Below are 17118 nucleotides of genomic sequence, written 5' to 3' on the forward strand. Positions count from 1 at the left end.
AATCATCATTAATGAAATGGCAGATAGACCCTAAACAGCTTTAGCTTTTTCATAGGAAGCACTTGATCAACTGATTTAAAGGCAGACTTTAACTGAAGCTGTTTCTTCTCTTTTTTGTGAAATGCGGATTTTTACATAATTATTCTACGTACAAACATTTAATCACAAAGTTTTATTTTGCCACCAGGAGATGGCCACATGAATATGCTGTAATAAAAACAGAAGAAGAAGAAGAAAAGGAAGACAATAGCAAGTAATAGAGTAATATAAGATGCATCAACTCACCCTCCTCTCTCTCCTAAGTTTGTTTTCCAGAGTCAAGTTGTATCAGCTAAGCTGCAATGCCTTCTTCTACTTCCACTCAGTCTGATATTCCAAGGCAAACTGCATTCCTTAGGGTCTACATCCTCCCTTTTATAATGTTACACCCCCACCTTCAACCCCCATTCCCCATTCTGGAACATTCTCTACTGTCCTTACCTACACTGGCACCAGTCCAGTTATTACACTTCAGGCTATCAACTTCATTAGGTTTTGGCTCCAGTCCAAATATGTGTTGGCCAGATTTGAAAAACCTCAGGTGATTATAGGTGTCTAAGCAGATGGCCTTGAGGCTGATTGCCACTAGAATTGCACCTCTTCACTTTGTCACTCTCTGTCATGGATTCAGTTGTTACTAGATGCTGGATCAAGAAACATTGGAGAAATTAGGTGAACTGATTCTAACTGCATGTCTCTAACCATTTTCCCCCCTCCTCTCTATGAGGTCCACCAGCCAAGGACAGCAAGGCGCGATTTGTAAAAGCAGCTGGATGCATGTGCAGGGTGGTCTCAGTTTTATTAGGGTGAAACATGAACAGAAGACTTCTTGGACCTTATAAGATTCACAAACACAGGATTCACATGGCAACTCAACACACGACACATTAGTACTTAAAGCTCTAGAAGGTCGATGAACACTGATGCCTGGTAACTGTCGCTACGGATCCCCTCGTGTGCAAAGTACAGGGAGCACTAAAATAGCAGCTCCCGGTACTTCCAAGGGGATCTGTCTGACTTCTCTGGACATTTGGCCATAGGAGCTGAGTCCAACCTGCTGCGTCCATGGGCGGGTGTGGAATTCTGTCACGGTTTGTAGAAGAAGCCGGATGCATGCACATGCGTTGTCTCAGTTTTATTGGACTGAAACATGCAACAGAAGACTTCTTGGAAATTACAGAATTCACCAACACAGAAAACTCAAAACAACAGAACACAATACAATACAATACATTGACAACTCAACTACATGCTAAAACATTAAGGGGAAACCAGGAGTATTTATACAGACAGAATAAGACTTGATTAACCAAACACAGGTGGAATCAATGATTAAACTAACAAGGGGAAGCACAGCAAACCGAGGAAGATACACAAAACCTAACATAAACCTGACCAATGGGGAAAGAGAGAGAACCAGGGCACGGCAGCGTGATATGACTGGCTTATGTTCTTTCAATCATGGAGCTGATTCTGCTTTTCCTGGGACATCCTACCCCCTCTGAGAGTTGTTTTTGTGGGATCTGCACAGGCTCTCCTGTCCTGTTGGCTTTTCATCAGGGTGTCTGACCACCTTGGTCATTACTGATTCTCTGATTTTTAAATAATTTACAGTTCTCTACTGTAGATTTTTCCAAATTTACAGTTTAAAGCAAATGTTTTCTCAGTGAAATAATGTGATTAAAACTATATTAAGTGTAATTGTAACAGAGACTCTATGTTAAAGTAATTATGAATGACCAAAACACAGAACATATGGAATTATGTGCACACATATACCTGTAGTTGCATTTCACTTTTCATTAAAATTAGGAAATAAAACATATGATTTAACAGCTTTTGCAGTTTGGTCAAGACAACATGTGAGTAAACGGCTTTGAAATATGCCCATCTGAACCATGCAATATTGGAGTTGTGGTGGTAGTAATAATTCAAAATGTAAGTCAAAAAAGTACTTCATGACAGTTCATTTCAGTTCAGTTCATCTTAGACATTAAAACACATTACTAATACAGACACAACATGAGCAAAAAGCTTTTCAGTACTCAACACATTTTAGATGGTTCTTGAAGAAATGGTGGGCTAGTTTCCTTCTCTCATCAGTTTTCTTCTGCGTCCTGTATTCACTATAGGTATTGTGGTTAACGTGAGCCTGGTGGCCAATTTTGATATTGCCACAAGAGGCAACCAACAGTTCTCCAAGGCCATCCATAAAGAACTCTTAATGGGGGAGGAGAGTGAAGGAAGAGGCAATACCAAAAAAAAAAAAGAGAGAAAGAGGGAGAGAAGAGGGTGTGGGTTAGAAGTTTGTTTATGAACTAATCGGTTTATTAAGTTCATTGTATGTGAGAATCTATGTGCTTAAATGCAAAAGGAACACACGTTTTCCCAGTGACATTCAAAGCAGTTCATCAGTTTCAAATGACTAAATTGAGAAATGGTCACATCCCTCCCTTGGTTGTCAGTGCAGCATCTGCAGGTAAAAGCTATCATCACTGGTTTGACTTTCCCTTTAAGCTAATAATGTATATAAAAAGTGTAAAAGCTATCTTAACAGTTTCAAATCTAGCTTTTTATCATCAGCAATAAGGAGCAACAGCATACAATTTGCTGAAACTGAGCAAAAACTGGCCTGTGGGAAGGAGTGCCTTTCAATGGCCTTGAAAAAGTCAGACCTAAGAAAAATATCTGAAAATTAGGAAAACAACTAAAAAATAAGAGGTTTAAGCCCTTTTTCTTTCTCAGTTCAGAAGGGCAAATAGCCAGTGAGTCTGTTTTCAGAATACAAGAGCCACCTCAAACAGAGAGCAGCAATAAGCAAGGACCTCCATCCTCTAGTAAGTGTGAATCCTGTCCCTGCATTTTTTCTCTCTATGAACTTCATCTGTGCACTGCAAAATAGTACTGTATATAGCCTCTGAATATGCATAAATTGATATAATAATGAGCAAAACCTTAATCCCTAGCGATGCACAATGCTATTGAGATATTCTGTACAAGTCTTACCACTGTGAGCCACTCTTTTAAGGACGGGGTCAAAGCCCACCCTACGCACTGAGTCCGTTCGGGCCAAGAAGAAGTTGACGACGCCATCTACAAGAGAGCAATGTGGATAGCTGGGGAGAGCCTGGTGGATAGTGTTGAAGACTCTGGAAAGACAACCTCCCTCTTCCATGTCCCCATTCTCATAGACTAGTTTGAAATAGAACTGATCGTTGTTCACGGCACCACCCACCTGCTCATAAAGGGGGGAAGAAAAAGAAAGCGTTCCTTTCTCAGAATTTATTGGGCTTAAGGTCAATAGGGTTTGGCATTTGGTTAACACAACTTGGTTAATTAACAAAATTTAAGGATTGAATCTAAAGGTTGATGATTGAGTCTTATGCCTCAATTAACTTCTCACACATATTAGGATACACATCAGTTGCTTTCCTTGTTTAGAATCTATTTAATATAAGTATATTGTGTTTATTCAATCTGGAATAAAAGCGACAGTTTTTTCTGTAACTCTCACATTTTAGACCAGAGCAGATGATTGTCTGAATTACTCACAATGTCCAACTCTGGCACAGCCTCCATGATCTCCACAAAACTCTCAATTTTGGTCTCACTGGTAAACTGGAAGTCATCGTCTACCCACAGGAAGTACTTTGTTGTCACTTGAGAGACAGCCAGGTTCCTGCCAGCAAACCAGCCCTGTAGTATCAAACAGAATAGTTTCTAATTATGAACAGCATATTTTTTTATCAGAACGTTAAGAAAAAATGAGGTGCCTAGAGGTTGTAGTTGGTCTTCAACTACAGATGAATCAAAGTTATCAAACTTCAACTTACCTGAGCTGGAGGCATAATGTAATGTTCAATGTTAGAGCCAATCACCCTTTCTGGGTTTAAGCTGTCGTCTGCAACAATGATTTTAATGTCCTTGTAATACTTCCGAATACTTTCAATTAGGACATTTAGCTCCTTGTATCTGAGGAAGGTTTTAGTTGCAACTGTCACTTGAGTGTTGATATCTAAAGAAAAATGAACGAAAGTTCTCATTCACAGAAATGCTTTTATAAAGAAACAGAGATGACTTTCAGTAGTAGTTACTAAAGAAAGGAAAAAAGAAAAGGCGATCTAACCTGTTCCAGGATCATATAAAACAGGCATAGAAGACCTCTTAATGATAATGGGAAACATGACCGCATGGTCTTCAAATGTGAAGTTTGCTGAAAGAGACAAGACGGAGATCAAACTGACACCGTCCAATTATGTTTCTTCATGCCATCACTTCTCATTTTGACAACGTAACAGTGACAGAGCAAAAGCTGATATGGGACATTCATAATTCCACTGTTTTTATGGCAGCCAAGTTTCAGTTTTCTGGTAGATTTCAGCTTAATGCAGCTCTGCTAAGTACTATGCAATCCATTCCACTGTCAAAGTAGATGAGTTTCAACATGCTTACACTAGCATTAGCAATGTAGCTGCGTATAGACAAAAAAAAAAGTTCAAATTCTTCTTATATGTTAGAGACAAACATTGTTTTGGAATAAGAGAACAAGGAGCTGTCTTCCTTGCACACCTGTATCTTTAACTCTGCAAGTGACCAATGGATTGTAAAAATTTCATTCATTAATCAATACAAAATCATATCAAGAAAACAGATGTTACAATAAAGTAAAACAATAAAGTTCCTTTTAACGATTTTGACAAATGCAAAGATTTTCAATGTTTCACTCAGCAAAACTATTAATTAACAATACTGATGTTGTACAGCATCCACTGGCTTAACCCTACATTTAAGATACTTAGGAAACTCAAGGCAGCCAAAGCAAGTGTTTTGACATCTCCAAAAGAGGTATCAGTAGACATGAAAATACACATATTTTCTTCATTTACTATTAAAAACAAGGTCAAATATATAAGCTAATGGTCAGATGAATCAAAACTGACCTGACTCAGCATAACACTAAGACATATACTAAGTGTTTGCATTCTTTGCAAATAATATGCATTTGGAAGCAGAAGGAAGAAGAAGGAAGGTTAAGACACGAGTTCTGTTTAAGTGATATAGAAATGATGCATCTTATCTTTCTTTTTTTAGAGTCACATAAGTCTTCGGTGATGACATCAACCCAGGAAGTAAGGCTGGTATGTGTGAAATCTGGATCTTACCCAAGTCTCTGGTGTTGATGCGGTAGATGGTGCTGGTGTACGACACCTGACTCAGGAGCTGATTCAGTCGATCCACACGTGTAGTTGAAATGTTCAGCGCATTCTGACCCTGGCCTACCACCAGATCTGTTTCTGTTGCACCGTGAACTAACAGATTACCATAGGACACACTCAAGAACACCTGAAAGCACAGCAGCACCTCAGCTCACAACACCACCAAAATCTGTATGTACATGTATAGTAATAAAAAAAGAGTATCTTAAAAAAAAGAGAGGCATTCATATTCATCAAAGTGCAATGTGGTTCGTGATACATTTCATCAAAGAGTGTGCATGCACAATTTGTCAATTCAGATCATAAAATATGATAAGACAAAAGAAAACCAGCAAGATTTTATTTCACTAACAAGCAATAGCCACTTAAACTTCAGTGAAAAGTGCAAATCAATTATCCACAGCAGTTCTGCAGAGAAGTTGAGCAGATTTTGTCACAAACACACCTTGTAAAGTTCCTTTGTTCCTGTATGCACAGCTAAGCCTGTAACAACAGTCACTAGTTTAAGATTTAGTCCACTGTGAAAGGAGTGATAACATGGTAATGCAGGTAATGTACCATTGTTTCAACAGTGTCTTTAAAATAATGTGTTTTCAGAGAAACAAGAATGATAAAATTGCCCGCTTCAAAAGTTCATTAGACATCCATACTTTATATGTCTTTTTATTAACAGTTTTAACCTACATAAATAACTTGGCCAAAAAAATACAACCTTGTTTACAGCAAACAACACCTTAGTGAATATTCATATGTTTAAAAGGCTTGTAAATAACAGGTTTTGTGAAATGAATTTTGTAGATAACTTCTCAAAGACCAGAATACCTGGAATCAGGCTTTTTGTCAAGGGTTCAACTGTGAAGCCATGAATAGGATATTGAAGAGGAGAGTTGGAAGGAGCCATGAGTAGGACATCTAGGTTGGTATTTGTCCTGGACAAAAGATATTACATTTTCAAAAAAATACAATATTAAACTGATATTGATTATCAAGCCGCTGATTTATTGAAACTATGTAAAATAAAAATGGGCAGGACAGAAATTAGAAACTGAATGGAAACACTAGCCCATAATCTTTTTTTCTAATTATGGGATTTTAAAAGAAGCTAAATAACGGATCTCCTGTGTGTGACTGGATACAAACAACTTTTAAGACAGATGCCTAACTTGGCATCATTTTTTTTCACTTCAGAGCTCAGTTTCTCATGTTGAACTGAACTTTTTTTGTGTGTTTGTTTTGTTTTGTTTTGTTTGGTTTTTTACTAAATGATGAGTTTGTTTAGAGAGGCGTGTGTGTGAATGTTTACCCACCTGTTCCGCTGTTTCCTGTACTCCTCTGCTCTGCGTTTCAGGACTTCATCAAGTTGGTCCTCAGGTATAATGTTTTTGAGGACAATACTTTTGCCTGTACAGGAGCATGATGTGTGGCTGAAAATTCCCATTTGGTTTTTACTGTAAGAGAGAGTGTGAACAATGAGCAGATTAATCATATATTTAGAGATAAACAAGAACGTACATCATTCTGTTTTTTTAAAATTACAACTATTTTTCCTTTTATGCAATTCTTCAAGTGCATAATACTAGCAATTGATCAAGATTTCAACGATCACACAGGAGAATCATAATTATGCTACAGCATAAGCGTGGTTCAGTATTTATCCCATTATAATTGCCGAAAGAATGTATTTGGACAGCATCGAAACGCAATCTCAGTACAGCAAGCTTGTAAATAACGTTCGTTGTTCGTTTTGAAATCGAAAACAAGAAAACAACTTTTTTATTTGTACCTCTGTGTTTCTTGGCACACACTGAAATAAAAAAAGGATTCATTATTACCGGAACGATATGCCTATCCCTGAAAAATTAATAGTTTTGATTATTCCAATAGGTTTCACCACACAAAAACAACAAACCAAACGTTTACTTATCCAATTATGAATAAATGCCCATTTCAGATCATTTCCGTTTGAACAGACCGGAAGCACAAATAAGACTAGTCTACAGGATCTTTTCTCCAGTTAAGATGCGTTCACTTTAGAGCCTTATTCTGATTTAATGAAAGATATGATATAATATATGCAGAAACCGCCGAGAGTCTCTCACAACTGGGCGATGAACGAGTATGTTGCGCGATGACCGTCCGAAAATTTTGTGCTGTTAGAAGACGATGTGTCTGCTGCAACCGAGAGATACCTATAGCCAAATCCGTGGAGTAACGTTTGCATGACTATTATTAAGCTAATTATTGTACATTTATTAAGTAGGCCACCACACTCGCACTTAGTTTTTTGTTGTAGATATAGTTGATATGACCCAGCAGAAAACGCTACCGTTCGGTCGCAAATTCGTTACCTAGTTGCTTGTTGTCAGTCGTTCTGCTGAACATAGCGTATTGATTTCTCCCCCAAAATGAAACTTGAACGATGAAAAACAAGGACAGGGGAAGCGCCAGATATTTTGTAAATATTGGTGCGATTTTTTTAGAATGCGTCAGTCGCATATAGAGTTCCAAGAGACGACCCTAAGTCTCGGTCCCACTGTAATCGTCAGAAATTAGCATTTGAAATGACTTTCTTATAAAAAGTGGAAATCAGCATTTAACTGTTTGAGGTACAAAGTTATAGTATTCTTTGGAGGTTTTTCTTTAGCCCTCTCGCATCAAGCTAAGTAACAGGTCACGACATGTGACCAAAAAAGAAAAAAAAATACGACCAAGTAAAGGTTGTGAATGTTTTGCAACCAGGAACACCCGTGTTCCTTACTGCAAAACAATAAGGAAATCAACGACTAGTGCATTAACAAGGGATCAGAACAGCAATCCTTTCTTTTTTTTTTTTAAAGGAACGCAATGAATTCAGTGTGTTATTAAAAAATGAAGATACACTCACATTCATATGAGGACTAATATTTTCCTCTCTCCTTGTATTAATCATATAACTAGACATTAGTTAGGGAGATAACTGAGAATAGCTGCTTTAACTGCCCTCTGAGGAGTGAACCAATGACCTGCAGTATACAGGCAGCATTTTAGTTGCGATTCAGTTGCTCGTTACAATACAAATAAGAAGAAAAAGTCCAAGTCTAAAATTCTCTTTCTATAATATGAAATGTATTTTGGTATTTTGAAATAATCTGTTAAAATAATTGAGATCAGGTCACTTCATCGCAACCCAAAAGAAGAATAATTACCCTGGTTTGAAAAAGTGCTGTTATTTTTTGAGGGAGAAGAGCAAGGCTGACACCTAGTGAAGTCTATGAGAAATTACTGTCGAACCCCTAAAATGCCTAAAACAAAATTGTCGGATACTCTGCCAATACCTCTGGATATCAGGACATACACTTCAACTCAGAGAAAGTGTATGCAAGCTACGAGATGGTGACCACACCATGCAAGGAGTCTGAGGTGCATGAGTACATTCCTCATTGGCTGAAAGTACATCATGTTATAAAGTAACCGTAAAATACTTAAATAATACTGAATCTTTAACAAACAAAATGTCAAGGGACACCGATTAAAACTGCCGGTCCTTTGTCACAGGAAGTGATGGAACATGAGACCAGACGTAGTTCGTGGAGGAGGGAATACTTTGCTTTCATTAATGAAGGCCTGGCCTCCTTGATAGTACACCAGCTTATTTTCTTTATGTGCTTTTTCCGTGGCAGCCAGAGTTTATTTTTCCTCTCTCTGTCAGGATATATCCGGTAGGTGTTTCTCAAGAAAAAAGAGTCCTTTGCTGCATGCCAAACGCTATCATATTAGTATTGAAACTGTAAAAACTGACGGATGCTCTTCATCTCAGGGAGAAGAGCTTGGCACACCTAAATGACTTCTTGACCTTGTTTCACATCTGAAAGGAATCCTCAAAGTCCATCAGCATAAGTAAGCTTCAAGGTGAGAAGGTCGTTTCTGTTTTGATGCAGAACTGGGTTCAGTTTTTCAACTTGTGACTCAATCCAACGGATTTTACCTTTAAGGTCATTGATTTCGGTGCAGACTAAGTCAATTACTTCTTTTACTCCAACACTCTACCTTGTATTCTCACTGACTGCTTCTTTCATAACTGCAGTTACTCTGGAATCTTCACCAACCAACATTCCCACTTGACCTGCTGTTCCTCCACACCAGTGGTGATTCTAGACCGGGTGATTCTAGATTTTTGGGTGGCACTCGGTGTCGCTAATCAAATCTCCAGGGTGGCCCCTGCCTCCCGAAGCCCACTCTCTGGCCCCGCCCCTGCTCCACACGCTCTGAGAGCTGATCAAGGATAGCAGTTGTCTCAAAGCTATCGGTTCTCTGTTAATGGAGACTCACAATGGGTATTGGGAAGAGATGCGAATTTTTCCTCAGACAGCATAGGTCCTGTTGAGTTGAAATCGAATGTGAGGTAGTCGTGCAAGTTCTCATTAATTTAGCTACTTGATGTAACATTGTTCGATGCACTGAGACTGTATGTGGTGGATTTGTTGATGTGTGATGTCACACGTTTCAGATATTCCTTTTATCAGAATATCTGTTTGTTATCTGTTTTTAGTTGTTGTTGGTGTAAAGGACAGTAACTGAAAACAGGGGAAATGCCATACAGCTGCAGTTGCTCACACAGAAGAGATGTCGATTGTACTGCAGTGTTGCAGATTGTAATGCTCGGGCAGAGCAACCAATCACAACACTTGAAATATCTCATCAGGGTCCTCTGCCCAGAAATCTAGTGGGATTCATAAAATCACCAAAATGATGGGCATCTTTTCGGAGCTCATCCATGCCTTAATTCACAGATTTTTCTGTGACAATTTCCAGTATCACAAGTTAAAAAAGTATGCTTTTTTTCCCTTTTCATTAGCAACTCAATTTTCTGTGTTACAAAGAAGAAAAGGAAAGTAAAGTCCTTTTTTAGCTGTCCACCTTTCTGACCAGGAAAATGAAGAGATGATTTTTTTCCCCCTAATGCTGACTTCTGAAACAAAATCAAGTAATCACTTGTTTTTCATTTTTAAAATTCTGCTTCTGAAGCAAAAACTAGCAGAGGTTTTACAGACTACAAACCAGCACCAGAGAGAGTAGATGACCATGGTAGGATGTTTTTTTAAATATATAATTCTTTAAATTGTTTTTAAATGTAATTGACTTAGTTGGATTTTTAAGTCATTTTAGTTATCTTATTATATCTTATTGTTGTTCCTCATCAATTAAAAAAGGTCTTTCCCTCTCTGTGTTTTTTCCAAGGATTTAAGAAAAGGTTACAAGGATGATAATGGTGATGATGATTTTAGCATTTTTATACTTAAAATCATTCAAGTTTCCTCAAGTTGGATAGAAACACTATGTGAACAGTTCTCTGTAAGTGGCTCAGAGACTGTAATGAAATGAGATTTTGGCTCTGACTGGGTTACTCTGTAAGGCACAGACCATCCACACTCAGAATGCTCTCACCATGCGTAAGCTAAGACTGCACATTGGGTATAGTTATAAATACCTTCAAAGTTTTCCAGCAACCAGTGAGAATTATCAAAGCCAGCAAAGCACTGCTACATTCCACATTTTTCTTAACAAATGGATGCAGCAGCGATAGCACTGCCAACATGCTTAATCCATACGTAAACAACCCCCACCAAGGAAAAACCACAAGGAGGATTCAAATCCATCACATTTAGCACCTTTTATGCCATTTGTGATAAGTCTGGCAACTCTAGTAGTGACCGCTTTCAACAATCAAGTTTACTCATCTGCTTTTTAGTTTCATATCTAACTTTGATCAAACACTGTATTTTCCTTCTTTGATAACTATTACTTAGGAGTATTTTTTCTGCATCTGTAATTTTCTTGTATCACTGTTGTGCTCTACTCCCTTTCAAGGTTTCACAACTTCTTACAAACAGAAATTTTTCATAAATTTAAAATCCCATGACTACTGGTATATATTACTCATTAAATTTAAATTTAGCAATGATTATAGATTAACTAATCACATATTCATTAATCACTATTTGTATTAATTAGCTAATGCTCTCAAAAAGACTGCTATTCTCACATGAGAATGCAAAGAGCAGCTGCTTGTTATGCTCTGTTACAGCATCATTAGCATTTCCTGCTAGAATCATGACAAGAATCATCATTACTCTTACCCTCATAGCACGAAGCTATTTTACAGTGGAATATTTCGTGTTGTTGGAACTTTGTAGAGGAAATCACGATTTGGGTCACGTGAGTTTTCATGCTTTAAAACACACTACTCTCTTCAAATTTTCAAAACAAATGTCTGTAATGTGAACTTTCCATGTAATTTTGCAGCCTTGCATCGTCATGCATTTAGATAAATGATAACCGGTAACGGGTTAACCTTCACCAGCATGAGAGCAACTCTTACTGCCTTACCGAGCACTTTCATTTCAGACTGGTTTATTGTGACAGACAGACAGGAAACTGATGTGGTTGCATACATCCCCAGTTTAAGACTTCTTGCAGCTGTGATCTGATGTCCCAGCAACCACAGACACTCATGAAAATGTTTTCCACTTCTGTGACCACAGTCTATGCAGGTTCACAAACAGGTCACACAGTCTGTTTTACACAGCAGTTGACACCATTTTAAGGTGTTCTACATAAGCCTTTTCAGCTTACCCACAGCGATTACATTTTTCAGCTAAATGAACAATGCAAAATATAACTCCTCTTATCATGGGAACCTGAGCATGAAAGCTGACAGTGATGAAAGTACCTAACCACAGATCTACGTGAGCTCTGATGCATGTCGCAATAATATAAGTTGGATGGAGTGGGGGGTTCTTCTGTCATGCCATGGTTCTCAAGTTCACCCTCCATTGACCAGTTTATGTGATTCTCTAGTTCTGTGGTTCACTTTAATTGGATCATTAGTTCCACCTGTTTTCAGGGATCATTAGTTCCACCTGTCAGTTTAACCTTGACCAGGCCTATTTAAATACTCCTGGTTTTCCTGTCTTTCTTTTGGTGGAATTGAGTTGCTTTTATCTAGTGAGTTGTATGGTCAAGCTTATGTCAAGAATCCTGCATTGTGAATCCTGCTTCAAGTCCTGTAAATTCCCAAGAATTCTTTTGTTTCATGTTTTGTTTCAATAAAACGGAGGAAATCCTGCACATACATACATTTCATGTTGCTCTTTCATCAAAACTAGATGCTGCTCCATAAAAGTACATGTTCTGTGACCTGCTTTAGATTTGAAAGTTTAAAAAGAACCCGTACATGTAGATCCTCATTGAATCTTATATTTTTCATTTGTGTTCAAAGGCCGTCTCAAAGTGCTGTAATAATGTCTGCAGTAGTTTCTCTTTCATTTTCATATTTGAATACACACAGTTGCTGTAGCTTCCTGTTCATATGCCGTGTGCTGTATAAATATCAAACTGAAAATTTAGAATAGATTTCTTTAAAAAGAAAAAATCCATCCATTTTGAAAATATACGGCTTTTTAATGAGACGTTTGACTTAGGCTGAAATCTGACTATCCTTGAACAAAAGATCAACCATGTATATGTTTGTTCTCCTAAAATAAAGCCATCATATCTTCTGTAGTGAGTCTTTAATTGTTACTAATGTTCACAAATACAAACACTGATTATTTCAATCACCCCATTAATTAGTACCACTGTCTTGAATACCTACTGTTCTTGGAGGAAAGCAGCTGTTTCAGGACATGTCACGCTTTTTCTTATATTATTTTGTCCTACAGGAAAACTTTCAGTAAAAAAAGAAAAACCGTTACCATTACAATGCACTTTATATCGCTGCTTAAGTAAATTAGCTGCTAGCTACTACTACTAATCATAATAATAGTTATAATAACAAACATTATAACATTTACCAGGTACCTTAAAATCAGAGATCCTTTAGTAGTATTATACACGGATCCAGAGAGGATGAAAACTGTGGTAGTTGTGGCCAGTGTAAAAAAAATTAACGGCGAAAGATATCGGACCTTCATTCTGTCAAAACACAAATAAAAAATATCATTAATGCATTAATTACGAGTACTGTCTGTCTGGCTCCCACACATATATTTCTCAGTCTTGTTAAGATGTATTTTATTCAGATCGAGCGAAAAGTCTCGCTGGTTATTTACAAGTGAGCTGAATGTTCTGCGTGTGACCACAGAGGCAGCACCTGCAGGGTTTGCAACGCTAGACTAAGGCGTTTGTGCGAAAAAAAAATGCATTTGTAAGCTGTTAACTTGTAATACATTGCGTGCATAGAATAACAACGTCTACGAAAAGAGCATGGTGGCACTTCAAGGATAGCAAGCTGCCTAATTACGGATAATAGCTGAGTTAATTAATAAGAGCTGAGGTTTGGGTTTATTGCGCAAATCCTGAGGTGGCGCATCTAACGATTAAACAAGTCACGACACAGTTTATTTTTCAGAGCTGAGGTTTGGGTTTATTGCGCAAATCCTGAGGTGGCGCATCTAACGATTAAACATGTCACCACACAGTTTGTTTTTTAGCATCGGAATTTCTCTGATGATTGTTATATTGAATGGAGACAGAATTTCTTGGTGTCGTTTCACATTTTTGATACGTCGTTTCAATATTTTTTGATACACGGAACTAAGATATTCGGCTGGGATTCTTTTAAGCCTTGCCCTAAGTATGGTGTTCTGCTACTACTACTACCAATACTACTACTACCGTTGCCACCTGCTTGACTAGGTCCGGGCTATTTAAGACAAAGTATTTTCCCTTCATTTAACTCTAAAATGACAGATCATATGTTTTACAGAATGACTACGTTGCCTTTAAACTTGTGTAAAAACCAAACCAAAATTTTCACTTTCAAAATGGTGTCAGACTGATACATACTACCTAGGTTTAAAAAGAAAGACGGAATGAGCAAAGCCCCATGAGAAGCTATACAAAACAACTAAGTGAAAGTAAAAAATTCAGCAACACAAAAAACATAACATTATCTTTAACCTACCTTGCAACTCCTTAAGTGTATTTGAGATCACCCATACGCGAAAATGTTTAATAATATGATTTTTCTGAGTCTCTAACCACTCCAGTAACGCAGAGTTTTAAGTGCACAATGGTGTCACACACATTAATGGGTAAGGAATGACAAACAAGACCAAAAAATGTTTACCTCAAAGTATAAAGTTATCCCTGATTTGAGCGAAAATCCACATATATTTTCATACTTGTTGCTGTCAAAATTTTCTAATTTATACTACTTTAATGATGCCTCCCGGTTGACAAACGTTCGGGGACAGTCTTTTGTGCTAAAAATCTAATAACCTTCGTCTTGCGATAGGAAGGTCCGATTCTATCGCTTTAGAACGCTATTGTAATTCTTACCCCAATAATACTTCATTTGAATATCATGCTACCAATACTCCGCCCACCCCTTGCAGCACCACTATCCACCTCCGTGACTGCTGATGACGTTGCTACTTTCTTTGAAGAAACAGCGGCAGACATTCGTAGCCAATTCTCCTCAACACACGAACATAAACCATAGCACTCTCTACACAGTCCCCTCTCTGCTACACAGACATCTCCAAACGTCTTCTTACTAACAGTCCTACCATCTGCCCCTTAAAATCCCTCCCAAACATAGGGTCGCGACCCGAAATGGGTCGCGGATCTGTTTTCACTGGGTCACCAATTGTCAGAGTAAAATGCGTAACAATGCTATGATATGTTCCTAATTAAAACAGAAGAAGAGGGCTCTTTTTTGCTGCGCTGGACTATTCAGCTCAGGTGCTGTGTACGGGGCTCTCTCTCTCTCTTCTCGCGAACCTGATCTCGGCTTCTGGCTGAGGTAACGTTGAGTGAGCAGTCGACATTTTCATTTGGTGAAAATGTTTCCCTTGGTGGAAGCGGAGTCAGTTGAAAACAAATGGACTAATGTATCGAAGCACAGTTTCAAAAGCAATATTTTTCTTTCTTTCTTTATTCTTTTCCCGAGAATGTCATTTTACGAATATGAAGCAATGTTGCACTCTGTTCCCACCAGTATATGTGAGATCTGTGAGAATGTGTGCGTCCCAATGTTTCTCTTGATATCATCAGACCAGAGGTTGCGTTAGACTTTCTCGTTAGGGTCGTAAAATGACGTCATAATCTGTTATTACCCATCATTTTAATTGCCTTTTTTATTATAATAACACATATTTAATAGCATTTCATTTTCATTCATTTTCATTTTTTAATAACTGATACAGAACAAGCTTATAGTTTACGCATTTATTAGTGCAGGGAGAGAAAAAACGAACAGAGACACCGACCTCGCGGTCACTTTTCATGCCAACACCACACGAAGCAGATTAATGATTTTTTTCCCGTAATAACAGCGGAGGCCACTAAAACACTGCGTGTAGACAGGCAAATATGAACAATGCAGTTTTAGAAAATTAGACAATTATAATTGAAATATGAACAAACCATTTCCAAGAAATTAACTAAATTGAGCTCAATTGATCGGCGGTAGCCTAACCTGAGCTCAAACCGTCCTCTTGATCCGCATGGACTTAAACTGGGTGCTCGCTTGTGCCGCTGTCTGACAAAAAATGATCAGTAGCCAACTAGGCTACTTGCTTGTCCTTCATCCTCCGTCCACGGTATCAGTCCCTCTTTTTTTCATCTCGTTTATCAACGGCATCACAGTTACTGGTTTTTGAAGAAACTTCGGACACCCATCTTCCGTGACATTTTGCAATGGTAGGTAGCGATATAGCCTACCAATAGTGATGGGACGTTTGATGCCGAATCTCCGAAGTTAGTTTCACTTTCGCAAAGCATATTGGTTCGAAACAGCGTGCTGAAGCCTGTATCAAATTGCCATTACCACGTGACTGGTCCGAAGCTTCGTACGTCACTGAACATCGGAGAGGGTTTGACCAATTCGAAGTTTTGGCGCCATCCCGTATCCCATAAGCAATACAGGGACGTGGAAGAACCAGTCATGCAGTTCATAGTGAGACGAAAAGTACGCAGATATAAAATATGGAGATTACAGTTGGAACGACCTGAGTTGAGAGCCACTGGTTTAGCCAAAAGGTTAGGTTTATCTGCAGTGCTAAGAGCCCATTAGATCGCTCTGCAGTTATCTATTTGTTATTTATTAGATTTATCCCATTCTATCTAATCCAAAATGTGGTTGCACATTTTATTCTGTTTTGCTTTGACGTTGTGCTGCACTTAATAGAATTAAAATGTTCATTATATGTTCATGTTAAGGAATCATTTAACGAATAATGTTTATTCCAAATTGCCTTTAATTTATGGCTTGTAGTGATTCACCTTAACTGTGTTATTTAAATCTGTATTTTGTTATGGTCATTTCTATATGCCACTTTGTTTCATGTTTGATATGTGGACATTTGACAGTGGCCTCGTTTCAGTTTTGGTCGTTTCATTATTATCAAGTTGTTTCTGTGTGCGGTAAAACAGGCATGAGTTAGCAAGGACTGCCTATTTGCATAGACATAGCCCCAAACACCTGTCAGTGCAGTGTTACAGCTACCAATAATTAAAACAAATAACGAAAAAAATATAAAATCCATCGACAGCTACATCCTGTTAGGCTTTATCCGACCTAAACAATCAAACTATTATTTCGTGCCTTTACAACAAGCAAAAAACAATATATTGACATGGGTTACTCACAAGACAAGTGCAAAGAAAATGTATGGTCCCTTATCCTCTAAGGCAGGGGTCTCAAACTCTGGTCCTGGAGGGCCGGGATCCTGCTGTTTTTCTTGTAGATCAACTAAATAGAATCTCTGATTGGCTGAAGAGTGTCCACACCTGTTTTCAAGGTGAAAATCAACAGGTAACTAAGAGGTGAAAACAAAAATCAGCAGGACCCCGGCCCTCCAGGACCGGAGTTTGAGAC

The 17118-nt window shown here is 38.1% G+C and overlaps 1 protein-coding gene across 1 annotated transcript; it reads right to left on the reverse strand.

Annotated features, from left to right (window-relative positions):
- Positions 1 to 2077: 2077 nt before the first annotated feature.
- Positions 2078 to 6693, reverse strand: LOC115829185 (beta-1,4 N-acetylgalactosaminyltransferase 2-like). Its single transcript, XM_030793247.1, has 9 exons — positions 6563 to 6693; positions 6078 to 6184; positions 5701 to 5738; positions 5202 to 5382; positions 4166 to 4252; positions 3873 to 4054; positions 3592 to 3735; positions 3046 to 3274; positions 2078 to 2259 (listed from the first exon to the last, which is right to left on the reverse strand). The coding sequence occupies exons 1-9, from the start codon at positions 6691 to 6693 to the stop codon at positions 2078 to 2080; spliced, it is 1281 nt and encodes a 426-aa protein (XP_030649107.1).
- Between the last annotated feature and the right edge of the window lie 10425 nt (positions 6694 to 17118).

The sequence above is a fragment of the Chanos chanos genome, chromosome 16 (assembly GCF_902362185.1).
Source record: "Chanos chanos chromosome 16, fChaCha1.1, whole genome shotgun sequence".
In the NCBI taxonomy this organism is placed as follows: Eukaryota; Metazoa; Chordata; class Actinopteri; order Gonorynchiformes; family Chanidae; genus Chanos; species Chanos chanos.

Bases quoted from the DNA above. Each gene is read 5' to 3' on its own strand.
- LOC115829185 (XM_030793247.1), bottom strand. From the start codon at position 6,693: ATGGGAATTTTCAGCCACACATCATGCTCCTGTACAGGCAAAAGTATT. The intron at 5,739-6,077 runs GTATTCTGGTCT...CTGTTGTTACAG, and splicing joins GACAAAAAGCCTGATTCCAG to GCTTAGCTGTGCATACAGGA. The intron at 2,260-3,045 runs GTAAGACTTGTA...TCCCCCATTAAG, and splicing joins TAAAAGAGTGGCTCACAGTG to AGTTCTTTATGGATGGCCTT.